The sequence below is a fragment of the Nipponia nippon genome, unplaced genomic scaffold (assembly GCF_047370975.1).
Source record: "Nipponia nippon isolate SJK-2023a ecotype South Korea unplaced genomic scaffold, ASM4737097v1 scaffold_6, whole genome shotgun sequence".
Classification (NCBI taxonomy): Eukaryota; Metazoa; Chordata; class Aves; order Pelecaniformes; family Threskiornithidae; genus Nipponia; species Nipponia nippon.
Genome location: NW_028262380.1, coordinates 80,385,481 through 80,413,390, shown reverse-complemented (window position 1 = coordinate 80,413,390; position 27,910 = coordinate 80,385,481). Strand labels below are relative to the sequence as shown.

Here is a 27,910-nt window from a genome sequence, read left to right as displayed (position 1 = left end):
GAGCAGGGCTGCTAGTTGCTGTGGACATACCTATTATAAATAAATAAAATATTTAGGAAATAAGGTTGGATTTATCTTTGGAATTAGTAAGGAAATCATGACTCCATTAAGCTGTGACAGCTAATAAATTGCTCTCCAGGGCAGCTAGAAGGAGAAAGGCTGTTGAAACAGCATTTCTTAATTTTTTTTAATGCATTTTCCAAGGCAATCATCAGACTGAAAGCTTGAGTTGTTTCCTACTCTGATACGGATGTGGACTTTAGAAGCCGTGGATTTCTTTGGTAGCAAAGAAACGCTACGAAAGCATGGGTTTTCCTCAGTAGTAAGAGCAATAATCCCCCATGAAATTTAAGTCTTCCTTTTTCTGGAAGAATTTTAACAAAGCCATGGGGCAGGATGCTCTGGAGTGGTACCCTGCCAGCGGTGCTGATGGCAAATGCCCCCGTCTCTGGAATCTGGGTTGCAATTACTGTTATCTCTGAACCCTCAGTGAAGAAACGAAACTTTTGTTTTCTCCTTTGATATCTGGAAGCCACTTGTATGAAAATTATCAGTAAATTGCTTCAGAAACATAGAAGGGGATTACTTTGAAGGGGCAGAAAGAGTTGTAATGAATTTTTCAAAGACAGTATTGATATATCTTCTTCCTTTGGCTTACTTGTGGTATACCCTAAACCTATTCTTTTAAGAGCGGGCTTTGTACTGTTTTAACCAGTCTCTTTTGCATTTCTGGTGCATCTTTGACTGCAGCGGTTCAGTTCTAATGAAGACTTTCTTGGTTTGTTGGTTATTTAATGCCCAAATCCTATCTCGGCCTTCATAAAATTTTAGGAGGAATTTTTCGCAACTGCGTAGTTAGTGCACAACCTCATCGATCTTCAGTGGGTTCTAAAGCGCTTCTTCATTTTGAAGTTCAAAGGGAGCAGGAGGAGGTTTAGCACTCTGCCGTGCCAGTCTCCTCCCTTAGGAGCAGTTGCTGGAGCTGTAGAGGTAATTGTTTCACTAAGAGCAAGATCAAATTCAATTCAAAACATGCACTCACATGGTAGTAAGAGGACTGGGCAGCCTGGGCATTATAGGAATATTAGATACTACTTTATCACATTGAACGCAGCATGGTCAGCCGATTGATTTTCCTTAGCCATCCCACGCGAAGCACCTGATCCCCTGTGACCCGAGGTGCGGAAGTCTGAGGTTTCCCTTGCTATTTTTGTGAGATCTCAGCCGGTAAGTAGACATTCAGTGGGTGGTATTTTTAGCTGACTAGCTGACTTGTGTCCAAGCAGATTAAAATCTGGTAGCTCGCTTGCGTTAGCAAGGCAATTCTGATTACCCTCAGGTGGTTAAAGAGTAGCCATGATTTTTTTACCTTGTTTCAGAAAACTGTGAACTGAAATATGTTTTTATCACTGATCAATCTTATATATAACATAAATTGTTTTACATATTGCTGTAAAAAGGTAGTTAACTTTTCCGTTAAAATACTACCTCCCCTTTCAGGAAAGTTATTGCTGCTGTAAAAATACACTCTTAAAGTTTCACCATTGATATGACTGTAATGTGATAGAATGTTTGAGCTTGGCTCTTTTGTAAGTCTGTCAAATAAATCCAATTACTTTTGCTTCATAGCCGAGGGACCTACATTTGCAACGCTTATTTAAGTGACTAGTACCATCACATTTAATAGGACTGTAAGCATGACTTAAAATAAATATGCAAGTGTCTGCATCAGTCCTGAAAGAGGTCTTGACGTTCTAGTGAAATCAATGGCGTTTCTTTGATGGGGGACTTGAAAGCTCAGGCTGTATGGTGCCCAACTTTCCCCTAACTCTTAGCCAGATTTGATCAAAACGACCACTAACTGGACAATGGCTATGAATTTTCAAAGTAAAATCGCTTAAAGGTTGTTTTTAAACAACATTAAAATCAGTAAATCATTCAATAGAAATGTCACATAAGCTCTGTTTTGCAACTCATGCATCATGAGACGGGCTAAAATTTCAGTGCACCATCTAAACAGAAACTTCAAAGACTGTTCGCCTTCACAGATGACAGCGTCAGGTTCAACTTGTTGGCAGCACGGTTTATTCTGTTTGACGCCAACAGTGGAAGAGCTGTAAAGAGGAAGAGTTCCTGGTAAGAAGATGCAGGTATTCAGGGAGAGCTTGGGAGCAGAGGAGAAGATTCTGCACGTGCTGCCCCTGGCATACGTTGACTGTGCTGTCTGTCTTGGGCAAGGGTTCTGTGAGTAACAACTGTTAATGAAAGGTGTCGCTGGTCCGGCATCCCTGGTCATACTCCTATATCCCTGCACGTAACAATTATAAGAAAAACTCCTGTGCTTTGGCTACATTTGGGAACGTGATGAGTATGCCTGTGCTGCTAAATGACCTGCCTCCCCCGTTTCACCCCCGAGTCCTGGTTCCCTAATTATCCACGCTGTACATGTATTAATTGGCTCTCAGGCTCCTTCTGGCGTAAAGCAGCTGGTTTTCTCCGAGATGAGACCTGGGAGCAGTTCAGGGGATGTTCAGTGCAGGGACCGCTCTCCTCACGCCACAGGGAAAGCCTGCGCCAGGCGCGCTGCTGCTCCTCGTAGTCCCCCAGTATATCCGAACAAACCTTGGTCCCGTAAGTCTTGTCTGAGGCCGTGAGCCAAGTTGTGCACAACTTACACATGGCAAATTTAAAAAATCCCTCTTCTTCAATAGCCTGTGGTACAGAATTAATGTTATTTCAGGAACTTTCACCCAGAGAAAGCAAACACGCGCACGCGGTGGCTTTGGGACATGGTGCGGCCCAGAGGACCAGGAGAAGACTGCAGGCAGGAGGTGGTGGGTGGGGTGGTGTGCCCAGGCGTCTGTAGGCAGACCTAGCACAGACAGCCTGACATAGGAATTTGGGCTGGGAGGGATAGGTTGTCAAAGTTTCTTGGTATTCTCAAGATCTCTACGTCCTTAATTCTGTGGAAAATTAGCTACGTGTTCGATTTTAAAACTACATTGAAGTCCTAATTAATTTAATTTAAGTATGCAGCTAAGCGCTAGTCTGAAGAAGGCTGTTTTCCTGAACTGGAGCTTTATACTATCCAAATGTTACCTATACCACCGAGAAAGCCTCCGTAAAATTCCTTGCTCCTTTTCTGATACTTACATGCTGACAGACTGGAAAAATGTAAAAGCTAATTAAAAAACCCACAATTGTGGCCACAATTTATTTTTGAAAAAAGAGTAGATGGAAGAATAAGAAATAAAATAACCTAAAATATTTTGAGACATTACCTTCCCTGCTGAAGAAAAGCTGCAGATGATTAAAGTAGGCATGTGTCAAATGGAAGTTAGGACACACAAGTGAGAGCAGTTCTGTGCCAAGGAATTTAATGATGAGCAGGATAAGAACTGGGGCTTTCCGTGTGCTGCTTATTGAAAACATATGGAAAGAATCTTGTCTTACTGTCTAGAAGAAAGTTTCCGTTAAAAGACCTACTGTCAAGAGAAAACCTGCCGAGTTACATGGCACACAACCCGGCGAACTTCCAAGTTCCCCAGTTAGGAGAGTGTAAATCTAGACTCAAGTTCTTACATTCAAATAGATCCAGCAAATTTTATGTCTTGGTCATAAGCACCAATATTAACAAAAAGGATCAGCCCCAGGACAGAGCACAGTTAATATGATAATTACTTGGCAACATTACAAGGTTTTTTTTTTTCTCCAGTGTTCATATTCTCTTGCTTGCTATGAAAGGAATATGACTAGGGTTGCTGCAGATTTATCTTCTGTGGAAAGTGCTTTCCATCTGCAGCTGGCTGGCAAAGCTCCTCTTGCAACGTATAGGTGAAATCAGAGCCAGATGAATGCAAACATCGGAATAGACACTGCGTAATTTCTTAGTGGCTCGAAATAGATAAAGCGTTCCTGGGTGATACGTGTCAACACCACCAACTTTCAGAGTCTGTGGGTTTGCAGTGTGGTTAAGATCAAAGCTGGACCAATACCTGCGCTTATTAGGGTAGAAAAAGTGGTTGACTAGTGTGCAAAACAGAAAAATCCCATATTAACATAATTTAATTAAGTAATTTTACCTGACGTCTGGGTTGACTTAACGCAGGAATTTCCTAGACTGTATGAAGTGTTTTGAGCTCTTGACAAACAGTACAAAACGCTAAAATACCCCTTCAGATCTATGAATAAAATTGATCTGTAATTTGCATTGTCTCAGCCCTGTTAGCCAGGAGAAACTTGTCGCTGCGCACCGGCTGATCTGTTTCCCTGAAGACCTTGATTACTCTGCGGGAGTGCCCAAGTACACAGGATGAACTGAGATGGGCGTCCTGCGTCGTCAGGGCTAGCGAGCCCGACTTCTTAGCCTGCGCCACCCATTGAGCACAAACAGGCACTTCAGCTTCTTGCAAACTCCGATTCTGCTGCCATATAAAACTGCTCTCAAAGCTTTTTCATAACTAAGACCCTCAGCTTCTATTGATTAAGCTTCCCTGGTATATTGTGAATTTTATTAGGAGGGGGAGCAGACTCCTCTTCTAGAGGTTAGGGAATTGCGAATAAGCCATGGCAGCTGCCACTGCAGCCTTGGAGTTACTCCTCCTCCTCCAGGGGTTTGAATGGGGTGGCTACGTGGTTGCATTCCAGCTCTCCAAAGGGGAAAGCTAACATGCTCTGTGCAAAACATGGGGGGGTATTTTATTTTTCAGAGTGAGATATCTGAATGCTCTTTCAAAAATGAAGCCTTGTATATGCAGGATTTTTTTTTTTTTCTCAGCGTAATGCGATTTTTAGACTAGATCCCATCTCGGAAAACAGTACATGATGTTAAGAGTAAGCTTTTCTGAACAGAGATAACACAAGAAGATGCCTTCTTCAGCTTTAGCATTTGTTTCTCAGATCCTAAGTTTTCATAGAGATCTGTCTTTATAGATAATCAAAGTATTTCCCCAGTTCAACTGTTTTCAAAATCTGATGGAACTTAATGTTTCTGGATATACCGAATACAGGCATTCGTTACAGTTATTAATATAGTTATATAGTTAATAATTAGTTATTACTTAATTATGCTTTATTGAATGCTACCTTCATATCAAGTTAAATTATTATGGAATTGCTTACTTTAATCTGAATTCAAGCACCATCACCTATCCTGAAAATCATAAATCGTTTCCATTTCTTCATTTCTAGAGAGAGTTACAAATGTCAGGGGACAAGATTCCCCTGTTTTAAAAACAGCCCCTTTAAAAAAATCTAATTAATGGTATTTTATAGGTTGGAAAATTGATAGCCATTGGAAATCTCTGATTCCTTTAAAGCTATTTTCTGTATGTTACAAACATAGTTATTTTAGGACATGGTTGCTATTTCTAGTTGATGTAGCAAGAGCAAACAACTTGCTTCTGAATCACCGTTGAAAATGTTGACTAGCAAAATGAAGTTTACTTTTACAGTATGCCTTTGCGCTGCCCATAGTTCTAGCAGAAGTTAGACCCAAAAATCTGACGAGTCAAAGGGTTCGTCAGCGGTCTGCGGTGTTTTGAAACAGAACTGGTAATCCAAAATGAGACATAAAGTAACGTTTCCCCATCTTGTCTTTGGAGGCTTGTCCATTTTCATGGTGAGAGAGTTACTTTCTTGGAAGGAAAAATTTGATGGATTTTGGCATTTGTATTGAAGAAGTCTTCTGTATTCACAAGGAATGTATGTGAAGTCTGATACCTTGAACTGAACGGGATTCGAACATTAGGTGGTTTTGGGGGGCCTCCAGCTCCAAGGCTCCCTTTAAAACTCAGATCTTTTGGCTTTTGCTCTCATTTTGTCGGCTTCTTTATAATTTGATTGGTGTCTTTATTGCTTCGGTTACAGTGAGACACAGGGCACCAGCTATTAATTACTCCCTCATTTAGTCCAAATGGAAAGCAGCTAACGCTCCCAGTAGTGCTAACTATAGCCCGAAGTAGCACTATAGGCATAACGAGGTCGACAGTCTCATGTGTTGATGTCGCTCAGTAGGTTAATTCGTTTTCATGAATTCATAGGCTATAAAGCAACATAAAGGGAGAATTTTCATAATCTGAAATTATTTTTTCTTTTTTCAACCGTCCACTTTATTCCTTTGTGATATTTTTGGGAAAAACTTCAAGAAGCCTTCGGACTTGAGACAAGAAGAATGTGCCCTTTCCCAAATCCTTCTTGAAAAGAGGTTGACCACATGCACTTTTTGCTTCCCCAAGGGATTTATTCAGAGGAGAGAATTTGCGGCAACCTTAGACCGACATCTGTTAGAGACGGAGAAAAGTATTTGACTTTAACAAAGACTATGATATTGCTTGTTAGTCTCAGCCTCTACTGGCAAGTGCAGATGCCTACTTAACTCTGGCAAAACACGTAAAGGATTTAGCACAACCGTGCAGAGTTAGTCACAACAGCTTTAATTTTCTTTGTGGTTGTAACTTATGCTTTGCTATTGGCCTGTTAGCAGATATATAAGCCTGTGAGCACAGCATCAGTGGGAGGAACTTGGTAAGAGCACCTTGCGTTTCATGCTCAAAGAGACTGTCAAAACATTAAAAAAATAGATTTTTGTATTGTTTTATTTTGTTGACTTTCATGATGTTTTTTCTGTAAGTCGCTTAAATGCCATTCTAACCTTGTGTGGCAAAGACAAGAGTGATGATAAATGTTGGCAGATCTTCCTGGAAAGTGTTGCATCCCGACTTCCATCAGAGTCGATGGGAGCTATAAGGGGTCAGACTCTTAGTGTAAAGGAAAGAAGGAGGTTAATTCTGTTAATATGCATTCTTGCTTCCTGATGTTCTTAAAGATACTAAGTACTTAATTAATACCTTCAAATGGAAGTAAACTTCAGGGAAGTAGGAATCATTATATTTAACAAAGGTTGTTCTCTTTAATGCCATGACCATTATATACTGAAGTAACACAAGCAAATGTTCACTTGTATAAAGAATTTTTTCCCGCTTCCTTCAAACACTTTCTTTCCCCCATCTCTACATTTTTATGTTCCTTATACTTCTCACTAAGTCTCAGCAACAGAAGGCGAGTAAAGCTTTCTAGGACTACCAGGGTATCGTCTATACCCACCACAGCTGAGCTCAGAGGGGAGGGTGTAAAAGCTCGCACTGTGACCATATTGCAGCTTTGGTATGCGGTTTGTCAGTAATGCTAGCCAGCTGCTGGGGCTGTATTTTGTCTTTTTAATATGTCAGTATTGAAGAAGAAGCGATCCTGGCCTTGCCCCGGCTTGGTGGTCGCGCTTCTGTGCCACGCTCTCTCCTGCACTGGCAGAAGCATGTGTGCAGCCTCGCGCCGCACGATTGAGGGACCTGATCCGCAGAGAGGTGGCTGGGGGTAGAAATGAGCAGAGGAGAGGACGGGAGAAGCAGAAGCACTTCTGGTAGCAGTGCTGCCTTTGCTGACTTAAAACATCCTTTGATCCATAGGTTGATCAGATGCTCTGCCAAGAAGTTGCCCTTCCGTGGGGTCTGTTTGCTTTGGCGTGACAGGGTTAGGCAGGATTAGCGTAAGCCATTATTGCTGTTGGACCTAACGGCGATCTAGGTAATGTCCCAGAAGGAGTAAATGGCCCAGCAGGATTGACGCTGAACCGGGCAGCGGCTGAAGAGCTTCCATTCCATGAGGATCGCTCCATGAGGCAAATGGTTATGAAGGCAGAAATAGCATGGACTTCCTTAGGTGATTTTTAGATAACAGCAGTGAGACTTAGTGCCTGTCTTACGGGGGAAAAAAGTGGCTGACTTTCAATGGGCTTAGAAAAGGTTGGTGATTTCTATGATGTACAAGAAATCTGTGGGCTTTTCTGGTGTGGTGAAAATAGGTAGGGTGACACTGTAATAAGTGCTGTGAGCAGTACCGGTATGTGTGCGCGTTTGTAGCTCTCCACGGGATAGAAAATGTTGATGCCTCTAGCTCAGTGGTAGTGAAGAAAAAGAACTGAGAAAATTGGGCTCTGCAGGGAAACACTTGAAAAACCAAGCTTGAAAGGCTTAGTGTTATGTTCTTTCATGAGAGTCAGAATTACAAATGAGCCTCTAAAAGAAAGGTAGTTATGGTATATGTGTGCCTTGTGGGGAGGAGCAGTCTCTATGCTGTACAGTTTTGCTTAGCAGACAACTAATTTCGTCTCCCCCCCACACCCCCAACTTTTTGGCAGGCATGGGAGAGAAAAAGGGGAAGTGTCAGGAACCTTTGTTGTTCTAAAATACAAGGATCCAGTTGACAGGAACAGAGGAGTTGCATTGATTAAGTCTGAGCTTCCGGCGTCATAAGTAGCAGGGATCAGCCATGTGGGTTGGGAAATAATTACAGCGTTGGTTCTGATGACGGAGTAACAAAGCTTGCTTTAAGGCTTCGGTCGCACTGGCCCGCACCGTTTAAAGTGCAGCATTTGCTTCTGCTACTGCTTGCCCCAGCTTGCTTTCTTTAAGGAATTATGGAATTTGAACGTGTACGGTAGGAACTGTATTTAGGATATAGTTTCTTTCCGTAACCTTTTTACTAGACCTCATGTATTCATTTTGCTTACATTTTAAGAATTAAAAAAGTCACGTGTTGCAAAGAAACTCACCTAATCTCTGCACCAATATTAGCTTTCAGCTGCTTAATGTGGTACCATTAGATATGTGCCTTAGAGGTACGAATACAGGTATCTTAAGAGGTTGCTACTGATAAAGCGCTGGGACAAGCCGTGCTTTCTCCATACTTCGGCACATGGTAAACTAAAGAAGCTTGCCCTCAACTTTTCGCGTTCAGAGGCATGTGTGTGTGCCTGATTTGTGTGGGCCATGCAATATTGCAGTTTCTGTGCTGTTTGTGGACTTCAGTCTGCTCGCAAAGAGTAAAAAAGGTTAATAACGTGTCATAGCAATACATCAGCTTTGTACAACTGTAAGGAGTCAAAGTTACCGTTCATACTCCCATCGAAAGTGTTGATGGCTGAATCTGTGAGATTAGATATGAGAACAGGTCTTTGTTCTCAAACGATGAGAAGAACACTCTGTTTCCCCACAAAATACTCTTTCAAAGCTTTCAACCACTGTAAGTAGTAATTATGGTTATTTCATAGTCAGTGAGATTAAAAAACAAGGAAGATGAGAGCTTTCTGAAATGTTTTCAGCCTGCAAAAAATACACTGACACATAAGTGTTCCTCATCTTGATGATTATGGTCAACCTCACCACATAATTTTGGCAAAGAATTCATGCTTGATCCGGGGCATGGTGCTACTGCCGCCCCTGGGCTCTGCAGGGCAGTAGCAAGAGCCTTCCTCTGGAATAAGGAAGATCTGGTTGCTGCTGCTTTACCCGCAAACTGGGATTTGAAACCACATTTCTCATTAACGTTTCCTAACTACCAGGCTGCGTAAGGCTATTCGTCTTTTGGCAGCTTGTGAATGTAGCTTTGCTTCAGTTCCTTTGCTTTTCTCATGGTTGTACTTCTGAACGTGACCACAAAATCTGCCTGTGCTGCTTGCATGAATGTAGAATTAAATGGAGTTACTTCAGAAATGCATTTGGATTGCTGTGTCCGCAGCCATTGGACCTACTCCCATTAAATGCCTCCTGTGAAGTGCCAAGTGCTTTAAAATCCTACTGGGAATGACAAGCTTGAGCTGCCTCTGTGGATGGACAAATAAAAGACCAGAAAGCTGCTTGTTTATTTCGCAGTTTAAATGACTATGAACTGCCTAGAGACAAGTAAAGTGATAAAAATTACACAGTGCTGAACGCGTTGCAAGTTACTCAAATACCTGAGTATCGCTTCTGATGCTCGCAATATGGAAAACAGGAGAATGCTTGAGGGCAGTGGCAGTATCTGTTGCTGTCACCTGCCTGATGTACCGTGAAAAATACCGTAGGATTGTGAAAAATAGGTTGGCAATTCAGTTACAATAGACTGTCATTTTATATTTTTCCCTTGGGTAGAATAAGGATAAGAGGAAGATACAGTTTCCATGGCTGGAATTTATAAAAGATAAAGTATCCTATTCCTATTTATTGTGAAAAGGATTTAGATGCTAACTTTCCTAGGTTGTTTTTTTTTAAAATCCTAGCTCTTATTTCATTAATTTTCTTTTCCCTTTTGAATGAGGTTACAAAACCTCAAAGTTCAATGAAGACTTGCTCATCAGAAACCAGCAGAGGTACCACGTCAAGGTTCAGTATAACTTGCAAGCCACGTGTAATCAACAGCCGTTTTGGTCTACTTGTGCTTTTGGTTTTCTGTTTGATACCAGTTATCCCAGAGGAGAGGAGGAGAGTCCAGGGTTCAGGACAGCTACATCAGCCTGGAATAATCCTGACTGAATAGACACATCCTGTGTAAATTTGGCTAAGTCCTGTGATTTCTCAGTGTTGATAATACCTCAGCAGGGCTAGATAAGGTTGCAGTAAAGAGAAGGCAGATATGCACTCAAATTTTGAAATAATGGGCTCCATGGAGATACCCAAGGTGGTAGTCTGGGGAAATGCGAAACTGTCAGACAGGAAGGAATCTCTTACGGAAACTTGCAAGATACCGTTTGTTTTGAGGTCTTTGTTGCTATGAGAAAAAAGTTATTGGAGAAGTTTGTCACACAGTGCCTTGGCTTAACTAGCCAAGTCCAAAATATCTGACTTATGTAGACAGTCAGCTAAGAGATGTAATAGTATTCCAGCTACTAATCTTCTTCTTATTCCAGGGTAAGGCAGGAATGTGTGTCTTCAGAGATTATATTTGTAATTGATATGGCCCTTGTGCTTACAGAATGGACTCAATGCTCTGCACCTGGCGGCTAAAGAAGGCCATGTGGGACTGGTACAAGAATTGTTGGAAAGAGGGTCGGCTGTGGATTCTGCCACCAAGGTAATTCACGCGTGTCTGTAAGTTTATTCACAGAAACAAAAAGTCAAATGCGTGGGAGAAATTCAGAAAAAAAGATATTGAAGTACAAAATAATATCATATAAATACCTCACTGATATTTAAAACATTGTTTCTATTATGGCCTGCGACTCTACGTTCTTTGCTGAAGCTCATCAGTAGTAAACGAAGAGGGAAAGTTTATTATTTGTACAATCTGTTTACAGGGGAAGCATTAAAAGCTTTTAGCAATGCCAAATTTTTCGTTATTTCCAATGACTGGTCTCCATTATAGAGAGAGTGAATGTAGCTCAAAATAGTAGATTTTTTTCAAATCTGTGTCTCTGCGGCTCTCTTATTTTTTATGATTCCTGACACACAGGATCCTCCATCAAGGTTAACGCTTGGTCCTCAGCTCAGAGCGCTGCTTGCTGAACTTGTGATTTCCTTCATTGATGGAAAACCAGAAGTTCCTTCCTTCAAAAACATCTTTAAGTCACCCCTCAGTGAAGCTGTTGGTAGAACCACCAGGTTCTAGACAGGACTTTGGGGTTTTGTTCTGGTTTTATGAACCTTGTTTGTTTATTAAAGCCGTTGAAATATTGCTCTTGGGATGAGAGATTGGCCTGGAAAAAGTACAAGACTCTTACAAAAGCAGCGGTCTACTGCACTGCTGCTGTTTTGTGAGAGATTATTTTTATTGTGCAGTGCATCTCTTGAAGTTACCACCTTTCAAAAATATGCGTTTTAATTTTATGCCAGTTAGAGAAGAGAAAAAAAAGTTTATCTTCTGTGTTTAAAAGGTTGGTTTCTATTACTTAACAGTCAGATCTTCCTTTTGGGTCTTGTACTAGGAAATCTCATTTTACGTGTCATTCGTGGCTTGAATTTTAGGACTTCTAGATTTCAGCTACCCTCTACAGGGCAGGATCTCTGGACCTGAATGAAAAAACCTGTTAGCCCGTATTACGCTTTACCTAGAAGTTTGTCCCATGCCCCAATCACATTCCATAATTTCACTCAAAACTTATGTTAGGATGTTACACAGCCACTCAAGGAATCTTCATGGCTGCAACTACCAGTTCTATCCCCAGTGATGTTTATGGAACATCATGGAACTGTAAGGTAAAACTGTACTCAAAAAATGAGCGTTATAAAAAACTGCTGGCTGAAATTATTCCTAAAGAAGGGTAATGTCTTTCATTTTTTCCCTCCCTGTAACAGAAAGGGAATACAGCCCTGCACATTGCATCCTTAGCAGGACAAGCTGAAGTCGTCAAAGTTCTGGTTAAGGAAGGAGCCAATATTAATGCACAATCTCAGGTATGATGCTGTTTTCCCTTCTCTCTTCTAAAAGTTATTTGGTGAAATTTTGTAAGATAGATTTGAGATGTTAGGCAGTGATTCCAACATCCAAGCCTGAGACAAATCCATCAAACTGAGGCTTACATAGCATTCAATGGTAAGTAAAATAAAAGTAAATAACAAATTGAAGTCATTATATACTCATTGTGTGATACAGGAACTCGCATTGTTGTTGCTTGAAATCTTTTAGGAATTCCTAGTGTGCTTTAATAAACTGTTTCAGAAATTTTTCCAAGTGTGGAAGTGTTGCATCCTATGTTTAAGTTGAATTTGGTGAACAGTAACGAAGAAGATAATTTCTCAGAGACTTGATTTAGAGAATTGCTTTTCGTGGCTTTTGTTGGCTAAAAATTTGCAGATAACTTACTCCCGGCTTCTGAACTCATTCTTTATGTAATTGGAAAGAATTCAAATCGTAAGTTTGGAACGTACATTGGAACTGGGGAAATTCACCTTGTCCTGGCAGGCAAACCGACTGTTACTAAAAGCCCTGTTATTTCCAGTGACGCGAAGCTTGTCTGCTCTTCCGAAACGTACCAGAGACGGTGGTGGTGTTGCAGAGACTGACCGGTGGCCAGTTCTCCTCTGCCTGGCTGGGGCGAGGCTGTAGAGGCAGCTGCCTGCCTGCCTGCCGTGATTTCAGAGCTGGAAACAACACGTGGTAGATTCGCAGTGACAGCATACTGCAAACTAGCTAGATGATGGTTCGTTTTCCGAGCTAGCCGTCCTGATCTCCTCTGCCTTCCCAGACAGACGCACTATTAGCACTATAGATTAATAAACCAAGTTATCCCAACACACATTTGAGATACCTGTTATTTCCTCTGTTTAGGATTAGGAACAATTTATCAAATAAATAATGTTTGTAGATGCTACCTTAACTATGGCAACTGTCTGTAGTTATGAAGAACTGAACAGATGGTATAGATAAGGACTATATATGATAAAGAAACTGCATCTTTCTGAAGCATCTAGTCAGCTTGTGACATTCTCAAAGTAAATCGTCGAGCTAACAGTGTTCAAATTGAGTCCCATGCGTCATTCAGTGACCACAAATACCATTTCTGCAGTAATGGTGTAAGCTAAAGACGATGAGAAAAACCAGTCACGCTTCAGGGGTAGATTAATTTCAAATTAAATTTTCCTAGCGCTTACTGTCCATAGGCAAGACGATGGCCCTTAGCTTAATCTTGCTGGGATACATGAGCAGAACAAGAAGAGAGTGATCCGATTTAACACCACAGCTAGGAACTACCTTGGTTGAAGAGAGTTTCAGGAGGCATAGTTGGGCCTGTGTGAGATGCTCTTCTGTCCTCTTCTGTAGCGCGTTCCCTGATCACTGGGAACACAGGCAAGTTTGTGAAAGGTTTTGGTCTGTCAGAGTCCATCCTAAGTCTGGCTAGCTCCACATCTTGTTGCCCAGACCTGGGAAACTGGGACCTGGAGGGTTTTGTTGCTGTTTGGTGTTATAAATTTATGACGGACAGTGTGTAAAGTAAGTAGAGTCGAGGAGATGAACAAATATGTTTATAAAATGAGTAGGTTTGTCCGTAGCTTCGTTACATTTTGAGACAAGAGAGAGAAATTGAAAAGATCTTTAAGCTGCCTGACTCCAAGATTTTTAAAATATTTTCTTTATTATGCGTTTTGCCCCAAAGTGACTGCTGAAGAGCTCTCTCAGGACAACCAATGGTCAATTACTCCCCATGCTCTACTTCCATTAAACATGAGAAATGTCGTAATTCCATTGCTGAAAAATTTAGCAAACTCCTTTCGTAATGGCCTAACTGGATGATTTCTTCATACATTTATCAACCTTTTCATGTGTATAAGAAGATAATGTCTTTAATGTTAGGATTTTGAGCATGGTAAGAGAAATAACTCTAAAAATTATACTTTCATGAAGCACTATCCCTCAAAAAGTCTTCATAAAGGCTTTTGCTTATGCTGGAAAAATAAATGAAGTTTTCTAAATGAAAAAAAAAAATCCTACTAGAATTGGAAATTGTTTTCACAGGTATTATTTTATACAGTATTCTAGTTTTAAACACACTTATTGTTAGTACTGGATGTTCTGTGTAACGCACACAGACCTGTTAACAGGCATTTGCTACGTGAATTAATTGAATGAGTCTGATGGAGGACATCTTTTCCCCAGTACCGCTCACTGGTTGCCTCCAGGCAGGATGAATTCAAACTGCCGTGGATTTGTGCCATGTTGTCTTAATTAAACAAGTCCCGTTGACTTGAATGGGAGGGCGAGTCCTTAATGTAGTGTGATCCAGCTGCGGGGGCCTCTGGGTTGTGTCTTTCTGGCCTGCTGCCCTTTTCCAGACGAGCTGGATAATAGCTGCTTCGGGCAGGAGGAGATGTTCAGAGGCTCTTGCTGCTGCTGCCGAGGGGGCATTTCCAGTGGAGGGTGTCCCTTCGTAGGGACCGCTCTGTCGTGTGGCCAAAGCGCTGTCATGAGCACAACAGTACGCGACTGCACACGGCGAGAGAGGCGCATGACCTGGATCTCTCTTCTTTTTGGGAAATGTTGAATGCGCTTGGGTAGTATCTATTGATAGTATTCAGCACGTCGAGTAGTAGTTGTGTGTGAGCGTTCACGCAGATGTTCCCATGGCACTCATAATTTGAACATGAATCAACAGATGTTGCCTGTATGATGGTGGAAAGGATGTATTTTTTTTTTATTCGGGGCTCTGAGCAGACTCCTAAGAATTTTGTTCTAATACTGATTTGCCAGAGGCTTCCCTTGGAAGATTAAATAAAAAAAGTAATTTATGCCCCATGAATGGAATTAGGGTAATGAATGCTGCCTTTCTACTTAAGATTGCATTCACATGCTCAAGAATCACATGATGTACCATAGAAAATAAATAAGTTAGCAAAAAAAAAGAAGAAAAACAAACTTCAAAATTAATAAAGAATAGACACTTGATTTATGATAAAAGATCAAGAAAGATTCAAGCATACCTAATTACAGCTGGTCAAAAAAGAAAAATATGAAGTTATATAGAAACAGGAAAAGAGAATGACTGAACAGAATATGCTTGAATATTCAAATACTAAGGGTTTTTTGTCAGGAAGTATGTCACTGATGAAAAGGTGAAGAGAAAAAAAAAATCGTATCGGGAAAGAGCTTCATTGAGAAAGTAAGAAATGACCCAAAATACAAATCAAAGGTAAATTTGAAGTAAAAAGTGAGAAATTATGACTGAAGTGCTCAGTTTCTCTTTCTTATGTTTTCTCTCAATTCCATTCTTAAAAATAGATGCTATATTGTCACTCTTAACTCTTTTATGAACGGTTGCTGGTATTGAGGGTATATTACATCCTCTCCTTGGTATCTCTGTTATTTCACACTTTATTTTTTCTAGGCCCCTGCTAAATGCCATTTGCCGGTAGTGATTTAACGCCAGTGAAGTTATTCAGGTTGCTCCATAACTTCCTCTTTAAAAAACTTGGGATCTATCAAGGTCATTCGCATTTCCAGTGAACGACAATTTGCCACAGTGACAAAATTTCTTCACTAATGATAAACTGGTAGATAAAAGAGCGTTCTCAACTCCAGCTTGTTCAGTTTATTGTTTTTCCTTTCCTTTTCTCCAGTAAATTGCATAAAAACACTGGCCTTTGTCAAAACTTAACGCCAGTGACATCTGAAACGCCACGCTGATTTCCCAGTTCCTTGCAACAACGAAATAACAGAATTATCTCAGAAAATGCTATTAAAAACATTGTAACCGCTGAGATTCCAAACCCTGTCTGTGCTATCTGAGACTGTTAAGCATTCAGGACTTGGATTTCATGGATTTTGTTTTTCTATTAGATTACTTTGCTTTGCCCTTCAGTTTCATGTTGGCCTTCAGAGCTGTTTTGTTCATCTTCCTCTTTTAAAAAGTCTGTTCCTTTTGAGCTAATCCATCATCACTGCTGTTTTTAGAAAAGTACTTTCTATTTTGATACAAAGCCTAATTGCACAGTGATTACTAATTGAATGACTCCACTTTCACCTGCGCGCATATCATCTGAGAGCTGACATCTTCCTTGGGTATCTTTCAGGCAAATGCTGAAATGAGGGCAAAGCTAGAAATGGCCAGAGCGATCTAGAAGTTGCTGGTCCTTTTTGGCATACTTCCACCTAGAAGTCGACAAGCGTGTAATTGTTTCGTTCAATTAGAATCACCTTTTGCTGCAAGCATTGCTGGAGAAAATATATTTGTACAATGAGTATCTATAAAACCTTCACTTGGTTGACTCCTCTCGTAGTTCAGTGAGCGGATCTAGATACGCGTCATCAAGTAAATAATCAATTTCTGCAATTTCTTTTCTTGATTTGACCATGATTTTTGGTCACATATAGATCTGACCAAACCCGCACTCATTGATAATATAAAATCTCGTCTGGGGACTGGATGGTGCAAACTATAATGTGAAGTGGGTAACAGATCTCCTGGGGTTGGTCCTTTGAGCTTTGATTACATTTCCTTGCAGAGCAGAACAAGGTCATCCCATGGAATCATGTCATCTTTTGCAGTATGTATTCACTTGTGTGGGCGATCCTCTGGGTACTTCTGAATTTCAGTGGGGAATTCAGAAAAAGTCCTCAGGGGGCATTGAAACGTTGCATTATGCGGAACCATGGAAGTGGCATTGGCCACTTATCACTCTTTCTCACACCCACCCACCCATTGCACACTTTCACTGAGCCCAGTGGTGTCCTCCTTTCACAGCTGGATCACTTCTTTACCCCAAACCTATTCTTAGCTGTTGCTTGTGCATTACAACTTTAATTCTTTTTTGTAATCTTCCTCTCAATAAGTGTCTACTTTTGTGACATATTAGGAATTCTTATGCCAATTCTTCATCTCTTTTCCCAGGTGGAAAAACATCACCAGGTTTAGTCAGTCCAGCCCTTCCCTTTGATAAATTACCGTTTGTCTTTATTGCTTTCTTTTAAAGTCAGATTGTATCATCTGATTCCTGTATAGGCATCAGAGATGTCTGATAACTGGAATATTAGCCTGCCAAATGTGACGATACCCCTACTGCAATAATCTTCATAACTGAGTGTACCTGTAGAGCGTCCCCTGCGGCACCGATGCTGAGCTGTTCTGACCACGCATGCCTTACGGAAGGGATCCGTCCTGACCTTCCTCCTTTCCAAACAAGGTCAAAAAAGTTAGCCTCGTGCGAAGAGCTGTGCCTCCTAGGATGAGGCGATTTGACAAATGTGAAGTGATTGAGGTGCAAAGAGCTGAAAAGTAAAAGACAAAATGAGGAAATATAATTCATTCCTGTTCAGTAACTGTAAGGGAACTATCGTATCCTGGGGTCACCTAAGAAAGAAATTATTATTATTACTTTAAAACATCTGCGCCAGAGTTTAGAACTGAACATGTTCCCCGTTAGCTGCTAAGGTTGTGCTTTGACCACTGCTTCATCCAGGGGCCCTCACAAAAGGAGGAGCTACCTTTTAATCACCAGATTATTTAAAGTGACCCAGATACAGAAAGCAAGGATTAGATAAATCAGTCCTCCCCCAAGCTGATCTTGTTATTTAAAAGCCCTCTGGTTTCCTTCCCTCTCTATCCTTCTCTAAGCTCATTGCAAACACATTGGCCAAGAAATATTTGTGTTTAAATTTGCCCCCATTATGGTTACCACTGCCTGGTTCAACACATAGGAGATGCTGTCGTGACTGCTAGAGTATTCTTCTCCAGACCGTTCATCAGATTGAAGCCATCCTTAGAGTAGCACGAAATTTCCAGCCTCAATATGCTTTCCCAAAAATGAGTGGTGACAGAGCTTGTTGAATGTCCGTATTCAGGGTTGTCACAAAAGCAAAGGGGGGATTTACATGATTCTCAGAGGGGTGATCAGCTTGTCGCTCTCGGGATGCCCCAGGATGTGCTTTACCAGAGATTGCTCTCCCCATGGTTTGTAAAGATAATCTTACCTTCGGAATGGAGCGTATTTTGCAGAGAATTTGCTACTCCATTATGACAAAAGGTTTCAATTCCACCAACTGGGCTTTCTGCTTTTATATCAGTATATTTAGAGAGCCGGATTTTCAGCTGCTGTGTATCAAGAGGAGTCATTTAGCTGCAGTTCATCATTGCTAATGTAATAAAGGATCAGGCCCATTATCTCTTCACTGGAGGGGAAACAAACAAACAAACAAATAAATGCCTTCTGGAGGATTATATGGATTTTGAGAGATGTAAATAAAAGTAATACATTAAGAACAATGGAAGAACTGATATATTTATTCATCCTGCCTTAAACTAGTCCAGGTTTCAGCTGCCTGTCTCTTACAGTGATTATCAGTGACTGATAAACAACCCTTATTCCTGATCTTGAAGCGTGATCTCAGGCAACCGTGGAAGTGGAGCTGGGCGGGCTGCCTGTGCCTGTGAGACTGAAGCGGTGCTTACAGATTGACCCAGGATTACAGGATAACAGAGGGTGAACATAAGAGAATGATTGTTAATATCAGCACATCCATGCGGGACATTCCCGTTTCCCCCAATAATTCATACAGTTAAAGGAAAACTAACCCCGTGAGGATGCCCAGTTTATGGCGTCACCTGCAGAAGAAGCGGCGTTGGAGATGTGGGACTGGTTGGCTCCCTCTCAAAAACTGCTCTGAAGATCAGGACCTCTCGAAGAACAAAGGAGGGTACTGGGCCAGTTTGATGTCTGTCTCTGGGATCCCAGCTGCAGCCATAAAATAACTGAATGTGTCAGGATCTCAACCAACAAAGACTGAAAACAACCTGAAAATATTTACAACCTACGTCTTGGTCTATTTTGTTAATTTGCAGTCTCTGTTAAAGTGCTATAAAGGGACCACTGGTCCAGGTTGAAAGATTTTAGTTTTGAAAAACAGTGGGTTTTTTCAGCTAATTACATGGTCTCCAATATTTATTCTTAAAATGCATAAACTTTAGGAGCTTGCAGTAAACCAACATACCAGCTGGCAGGGTAAGGGCGCACCAGACCAACAGGCCACATTTCACCCCTACCGTAATGACGCAATCTGCGACGGTAAGAACCAGGCAGTGGAAATGTTACCTGCATCTATTTATGAGAGCGTGGATATAACTGAGTCACAACCAAATGAGTACAAACATTTTATTTATAATTGTAGTGCAATATTGCCTTCCTTCCAGCCCTCAACCATATACATAAAATAAATTGTTGCTTTCAGTACTGCTTTTCCTTTACCGTGTTTGGAAGGCAAACCCCAAATGCTGTTTTGGACGAGTGCCCAGAATTCAGACGCGAGACTCCGCCCCACCTAAGCTTTTGGGCCCTGACCCATGCCCAGTGTCAAGGTTATGTTTTCTTGTGCCATGACGAAGCTATTCTCTTCCCATTATTCCCCATCAGCTCAGTTTCTATTACAGGTTCTTCCTTTGCAAAAATGACATTTCCAAGACACAGAACATCTTGGTTTCTGCCTGGTTCTGTTGTTGCTTTGCTGTTCTTGCAGAGAAAATCGTGATATTTGAAGCTGCTAAAATAGAATGTTTGTGCTCTTTATATTTGGTATCTGAGCTAGGAAGTGACTTACAGTAAAATACTCTTACGGTAAAATGCACTTCCCGAGCGAGGCGTTCTTGTAACGGCGAGGCAGCAGGTGTCATACGCATAGTGCTACGGTTGGAGTTCTGTCTGATCCCTCCTGAATGAACTTACCAAGTTCATCACCAACCCAGGGGACACCATTTATCCTTAGGCTTTGTAATTATTGCAGTGGTGTAAGTCTAGAGTGGAAAACACTACTTATATTACTAGGGAATTAGTGAGACAGCTGAAGGGGCGGTGCTATTTTCAGTGTAGGCTTCTGTGTCACTCCAATTTTTAAATTTATTTATTACAAATTAGTTTTATGACCTCTCATCTCAAACAAGTAAATACTCTTTCATTGTTTTGTTTGTTCAACCGTTTGGCCCAATAAAGTAGAACCACCAGCCTCCTGAAATCCAGTAATTCTGACTTTTTTCCTAAATGCTTTTCTCAGCTTTAATCTTTACACTCTGTGGGACGCTGGGGGCCTCAGCATCCGCTGTGTGTAGCGAATGTAAGGATTGTCACCAAATGATGAGCTAACACTTGTTGGGGAATTTTACAGTAGGTCAGAATCCAGTAGCTCTCCTGTGCCCTTACACTTGTGCCACTTCACATCGAATAATTCTATGCTTACAAATGCTTACGTCTCGTCTGTGAGCCATCCTTTTTACTAGCACTTCCCAGCTTTCTTATAAAAGGAGATGGTACCCCAGGAAAATGAATATATACTAATGTGCTGCTCATTTTGAAACATGGAGGAAAGAATCTGGTCAGGAAACATGAGGTGCTTTCATCAATACCAGAAATCCACAGTATTTAATTTAGCTGGTTGTTGACATATCCAAGAGATGTTTTTACTGAATCTCCCTTTCTCGTGATGTGGGTGTAGGACAAAACAAAAATTGCCCCCGTGAAAGTGCTGCCAGCATCACAACAGTGCAGTCAGAGGGGCACTTTCTTCCTCAGTCTTTGAAGGCTGAGCCAGATGTGAACCTGGAGCAAATCACTTCTCTCAGAAAAAGGAAAAAATCTTGAATTGAATGATGTTTCTCAAATGCATAATCTGGTTTTTGTACTGGTGTTGGTTCAGCGCTTCTCCTTACGGTTGAAGTAGAGTCAAACCCCCTGCTAGGGTCCCAAGGAGAACGTCTAGACGAATATCAAACTGCTTTCTGAGTATTGCAATGGTACATTTTACACAAATAGATCTTCTTATGGTAAAGCATTTAAAGATAAAATCAAGCAGTATGCAGGTACTAAGTGTCATACCTTAGCAGCGTTGATCTGAATGCTTGGCAGGCACTACAGGCTCACTGGAGAAAAAGGGCAGTAGTTTTCCAGGAGGTTTAGTTGTTTTCAACTTGTGAAAGCCTGCTAAAATACATCAGTTTAAATACAGTTGTTTACAAAAAAAAAAAAATCTGAACTGTTTTTTAATGTATATAGTATTATACAGTTAATCAATATTTAGAGTTCCAGTTCTGATAGTAAACATGTTATTCGAATAGTCTCAATCTTTCTTCAGACTGCATGGCAAAATGAGACTCCTTAGGCACCTTAAATTCGGCAACGTAAAATTAAATGCTGTTCATTTCCCTTTAACATATTTTCACAAATTTGATAATTGCCTCTTTGCTTGAATATAAATATAGATGTAGTAGCCCAAATATTTCTGAGATTTTTTTTTTCTTGAAAAAGAATATGGATTATATGTTTGTTTTGTGGAAAATGTATTTTAATGGGAAAAAAAGAGGAATGTGAAAAATTGGTAAAGTTACCGCTATATAAAACTTAGGGATTAAAAAAAAAAAAAAAAAAGAGACTTTTAAAGTAGGTACCTTGATCTATCCTTAATTCACCCTTTTAGGCAGAGAATCTCTCCTGCTAAGATACAATCCTCTTATGAAGAGTGTATTTTTAGACTGGCTGAAAATAATGCTCTGAGCATAATGCACAACAAAGTTCCCAGAACTGTGATATTGTTGATTCTGTCAAGATGCGTGTTCTTAATTTAGCTTGCAGTGTTGCATTTATTTGTAACTCGTATTTCATTGACTAAAATGAATTAATTGCTTGGATTATTAGAGATTTTTTCACTTTAATCACGGAATGGTTGAAGTTGGAAGGCGCCTCTGGAGGTGACCTTGTCCAACACCCCTGCTCGAGCAGGGCCACCCACAGCAGGCTGCCCAGGGCCACGTCCAGATGGCTTTTGAACGTCTCCGAGAACGGAGACTCCACAGCCTCTCTGGCCAACCTCTGCCAGTTCGCGGGCACCCTCGCAGGAAAAAAGTGTTTCCTGCTGTTCAGAGGGACCCTCCTGTGTTTCAGTGCGTGCCCGTTGCCTCTGGTCCTTTTCCTTCCCTGCATAACGTTCTCCCCTTGGAGAGAGAGTAGCCTTTGCTGGAGTGGCTATTGCCTCTCCTGTGGAGATTGCTGGAGACTGAAAGGAAGAGAAACAGCAAGTGAAGGTAGAGTTACCTTCTTTTTAACTGTTAAGGTGAGATGTGGATGTCACTGGTTTAGGATAATATCTGTAGAAAAATGGCGAAAACAGGGAGATGAATTGTGTGTCACTGAATAAAGATTTAAATCATGAACTTACCATTCTTGTTGAAGTTGAGCAATATTGTGAAGAGTAGAAAAAAATCCTGAAACAGTTATTGAACTTAAAGGCCCCAGAGCTGATCATGATCTTACTGCGTAAAATGATATATTAATGTATGACTGTAAATCAGAAGATTTTATAATCTGTGTGAGCGGTTTCATGAGTAATCTAAGCTTGTCTCATTCTTGTCTCATCCTTTGTGCCAACATCTGTTCCTTTTTGGGGCTGGCTGAAATTCTAACAAGAGCAGAAAGAGAAGGAGGCACGGGGAGGCAGGTAGAGCAATTTCACAAAGGCTCCTCTTCGGTTACGTTGAAGTGCTGGGTCCTACGAAGGAAACTCTAGAGCGGCCCAAAGGAAACCGAGCTTTTATATGGGCAGTATTTCGTGCACAGAATCTTCTCTGAATGTTGCTTGAGAAGGGCAGTTGCAGAAAAAGCCTAACTAATTTGGTTTTCATTTGCAACCTTGAGAAAATGACGTTTTCGTTTCCTTGATGTGAAGCAAAACTGGGCAGAGAAGGCTATCAAAGTGCCAAACCAAAAACCCATGCAGTAGGGTGGAGAGGCAGAGGCCGCAACTGGTCTGGGTTGGGCAATCTGCTGATTGCGTTGACCTTCCGACTGGTAATTACACCTTGAAGAATAAGTAGGAAGGAGCATTTGCTGTATGTCATTGCATTAGATGTCAGTTGTCTTCCCTGGTAATCTCAGTGATCTTTTCACACAGTCTTAAACAGGTCCTGGAGGCCTTTAAAATAACACAGATACGTTCATCTGGGTTTACATTAGCTGTTTAATCACAGGATATGTTGCTAACTCTTATATGTCGTCTTAAAAGAGTCAAACTGGGGGAAGAGATATCTCTATTTTCTCTCTTTTCCTTATCAGTATGAATATAGAAAGATATATATGCATATATGGTATATAGATAGCTATAGGTTTATAGACACTAAAGGTCACACCTTCATGGACAAGCATGGGTAGGCTAGTCATTCAAACGCACTGGCTACTAATCAGAGTTTGGAAGATGCGTGCTTCTGATCATTTGGTACTGCATGCAAAGAGTATGGTTCCTTGAAAGCCTGCCATAAAATAAAGCTCGACCAAGCTATATAACTGTTTGTGTGATTTTCTAAATGCTCTAATAATCCCTCTGCTTCTTCAGACTGCTCTTCATTAGGGCTTGGGCAAAATTTAATGATACAAATTCTGAGTCATATATAGACTTGCCAATTTGCATTAATAGCTTGAAGAATCATTGAGAGCTACTCATTTTCTCAAATTAGCAAGGAAATCAGTGAATGTAGTAGAAAGAATGGAGTATGAAATATACTCTTATTTGTTTAGCGTTAATTTCTCATTATAACTTTATATTATAGCAGTAAACATCTTGCAGTATACATTTGTAAGCATAATGAAATCTGAGTACTCTGTCCTCACTACAAATACTCTGATGAAATCATTGTTTGAAAATGAATGTTACATATCATTACAAAATCAATTTCTGTTTTTCAGATGATGCACAAAATCTAAACATACAGACGTAACATAATTACGTGACTGGGCTTTCAGAAAAAGCAAAATAAAGTGCTTTTCTCCTTTTCCAGGTCACATTTATATGCCACAGTCAGTATTTTTACTTTAATTCTGGACTGTGTTTATACAGTATGGGCATATAAGCTGAAGGAAAATATATTGAAATAAAGATTCCCCAGCCCTGACCCAATAAACCCTCTGTATCCCATTCCACATGCGGAAACAAGGAGGGGAGAGGTCAGTCTCCTTTGCAACCCATCCATGGAGAATCATTAACCATAACGGCATGGATTCAGTAGGAGACACTTTGGGGTAGGGAAGCAAAAGTCTAGGGAAAACATGTTTTCTTCAATTTTGCAGACATCTGGGATCTTGAGCTTTGAAATATCTCTAGAAGCAGAACAGAGAAACCAAGTATTGGCATATAGCTCTTTTTGAAACTAAAAGATGAGAAACTGGGATTTTAGATTAACAAAAGTAAAGGAAACGAAGGGAAGGATATGCTTTTGTTGCGGACATTTCCATTGAACTGCAGGACTGGCTGAGAGAGACAGAAACTTGCTGTATAGTATAGAGACAGACAGACGCATCATAGGAACTACGTGGGATGGGAGGAGGCGTGGAGGTCCTGGGGTCTAGTGGACAACCGAGAAGGAAGAGCTCTAGCAGGCCTAACAGGTAATCCCGCTGCGCAGAGCTCTGCCACGGAGAGCGGGAATAGCGGGAATCTTAAAATAGGAGTTTTCTGGCCAAGAGCCAGAAGTGTTGAGGTCAGGAACACAGTAATTGGAAGCTCCGAAACCAGTTCTTCACTGAGAAAGGAGGCTTCACCCTGCCAGCGGGGAAAAAACCGGGCTCGACCTTGCCAGGGGGAGAAATTCAGGGGAAGCTTTGTTCAGTGTCTGGTATAGGCAGTTTTGCATCTAGACCTTGGCGTGCTGTTGCAATTTCCAAAATAAGCTAGATTTTAAGAAAATATACACAGTAGTTTTAAACTATAAATAAAGCTTGAAGAAAAAAAAAAAAAAACCCCAAACCAAAAGGCTACGACTTTATATGCAAGAATTTCCTTAGCCCCGATTGCTGTAGTTTCAGGTATGACTATAGCATGTGAGGAGGGTATCCTTGATATAATGGCCACTCTTCTGGATCTCTGTGTGGAAAAGCGTTTAGTACTTCTTGGTACTAAATGGTCACGAAGTCACGTATGTATTGTTTATGGTCTCCTAATCCAGGGTTTGTTGTCCCGATCCTGTTCCAGAACTAGGGAGTTGAGTTGATTAAAAAAAAGATGATTCTTGAAAGCTTTTAAGCAAATTGATTTACTCTGGCTTGAAAATTCTCGTATTCCCCAAATTTATATTAGTCGGTGTGGTCCTTGTATTTATCCATGTAATATTCAGTGCTAGAAGGATTTTACAAATGGCACGTATTATCGTTTAAAAAACTGCTACATTAGACTTCAGTATTAAAATACCGATGAGGCAGGTGGAAAATTACTAGTAGTTATAGCTAATAGGTTGCTATTTTATTTCTTTCCGGAGTGGGAAGGAAAACCGAGACAGCGAGCCAACTCGGTTACCTGCAGTTTTCTCTGTGCTGTTCTGTACAAGTGCAATCGCAGAGAAACCAATCTGTTCATAATTCCCGCTGCCAGCTCAGTCCCTATGCCTGGCAAGCCCCTGCCCTTCCCTGCCTTCCTAATTACGCCGCTGAGCAGCGTTCCTTCGTTTTACGCCGTGTTGGGATCTCTTACCTCCCCTTCCCCGTTAAAGAGGTGTCTGAGGAGCAGCCGGGAGCCCAGCGTGCCCCCGGCTCGCCGGCCCCGGGTGGGACGTGGGAGCGGCTGCCTCGTTTGCCTGGTTTGTGCTTCCCGTTTGCTGCCTGCTTTTAGCAGTGATTTGGGAGGAGGGAAGCTGCCCGTCAAAATGCAATCCAGGCTGACCTTACCGTTAAGAGGCTTTTCTTGATGTCTAACCTGACTTTTTTCTCCAGCAACCTTAGTAAACTATGCGCTTTTCTATTTATTTTAGTCACCGTGAACATGCAGAACAGACCTTTACCCTCCTCTTTAAAGACTGTTATCTTGTTTTCCTTCAGTTTTCCCTTTCCAGACAGAACACCACCAATTACTACTCTTTTCTCAAAGAAAAATAGCTTCCCCAGGGAGATACATTTTTACTTCAGCGCGGCGCTTGTCTTTATTACAGCAGAATGAGCTCATTGACCAGTGGCCCCTGGTAGACCGCTGTGACCTTCAGGTCCTTTTCTGCAGAATTCTCCTCTAGCTCCTCATTCCCTGTTTGCCTAATCTGTTTTTTTCCTGCACTAGCGGAGAAACTTGTATTTGTCCTTACTAAATTACATTTCCAGCTCTTTTCTCCGGGGTAACAGGAACCTTTCAGATTATGATCCTGTTGTGCGGTGTACTTGCAGACCATCTTGTTCGTGCTGTCTGTCACTAATAAGAGCACTCTATTCCATCCTTCAAGTCATTACTGGGAATATTGGATAATACCTGCCAGAGACAGACCCCTGTGCGAAGCCACACAAAATGCATCCCACAGTTTTGGCACTGAGCTGCTGTTGACTGTTTCTTGGGTGCCATTTTTTAATTATGTGTCCCCAGATTGTTGATGGAAGCGCCAGAATATTATGCAAAGTAGTATTAAAAGCCTTGCTACAACACATATAACTTATATGACATGCACAACATAAATGATATTTATTGCCTGAGCAATCTTCTACATTTGTAAACGCAGAGGGGGGCTGTAAAGACATCAGTTTTACAATCAACTGTGTTACCTAGCGACTGAAAAATGAGATTTCATTTCATTAGGAAATCACTGGAATGTTTTCACAGCAAGTTTGCTAGAAAGAATAATACTGGCTTCTCTGAAACAACGTTCGTCGTTATCACAGTATTTGCATTAATTCCGACTGCTTGTGTAAATGCACAAGTTTATCATTCATTGTGACAGCACGCAAGATAAAAAAAAAAAAATGGTATGTTTGAAGTCTGGTTTATGGTTTATGTTCTAGCTAAAAGTGCTATTCCGAGACAGAAGACTGTTTTCAGAAGTATAGGTGGTTACGGCCTCTTATGTTACGTGGTAATCTACAGAATATTAAAGAATTTTCTAAGGCCTTTATAGCAATCTTAAAAACTCTTTGAAGAAAGTTATTAATCAGGCAGGCAGCTCGCTTCCATGCCGTTCTTTCATAAGGATTTTGTAGCTAATTAATTAAAATTGTTTGCATTAAAGTATTTAAGTGGGAAGAAAGGACTTACGTTTCTAATGAATTTGCCTGTAGTTTGATTAACTTAGAAGAATTTTTTTTTTAAATTACTGTATTATCCAGAGCAGATGCTTTTAAGGACTCTAGGAATGTTGTAATGAATGTTTGTAATTAAATGATAGATGAACTTACTGTACAGTCAGAAATGCAGTTGTTACTTTGCAAGGTTTAGTTCCTTTATGTTGATGATTTGCAATGTTTTATGTATTACAAAATTTTACGTAGCATGTTAAGCCTTTGTTATTCTACTCAGCTTGTCATGAGGTATGGACTTTATGGTCTCCAGGGGATGATGTGTTTGGTTAAGTTAATATAATAAATGGAGGAAAGTCTTGCTTTCCTGTCAGCTTTCATAAAACTTCATTGCCAGCTTTACAGTCCCTCGGCGTTATCAGCAAGGGATAGCTGTGTCCATTGCTTCCCTAAAATACGTGTTAAAAGAAAACGAGTGTGAAAGCATGTAGAGTTTTGTGGGTTTAAATGGCATTAAACGTTACTATATTAAGTTAAAAAATACAAGGTGGTTCAACTTACATACTTAAAACATGTCAGTTAAAAAAGCACAAATGCATTTTTAGCTGTATATTTATCTGGGGTTCGTTATTGTTGGTGTGTTCCGATTCCTCGTTACAATA

General features: G+C 40.8%; 1 protein-coding gene across 8 annotated transcripts in view; it reads left to right on the top strand.

Annotated features, from left to right (window-relative positions):
- Window positions 1–27,910, top strand: part of ANK2 (ankyrin 2) — a 380,502-nt gene that overhangs the window by 226,674 nt on the left and 125,918 nt on the right. For all 8 annotated transcript variants that reach the window (XM_087737387.1, XM_087737386.1, XM_087737390.1 and 5 more), the window contains 2 exons: window positions 10,786–10,884; window positions 12,105–12,203. In XM_087737387.1, coding sequence (XP_087593513.1) covers window positions 10,786–10,884; window positions 12,105–12,203 — 198 coding nt within the window. The remainder of the gene's footprint in view (window positions 1–10,785; window positions 10,885–12,104; window positions 12,204–27,910) is intronic.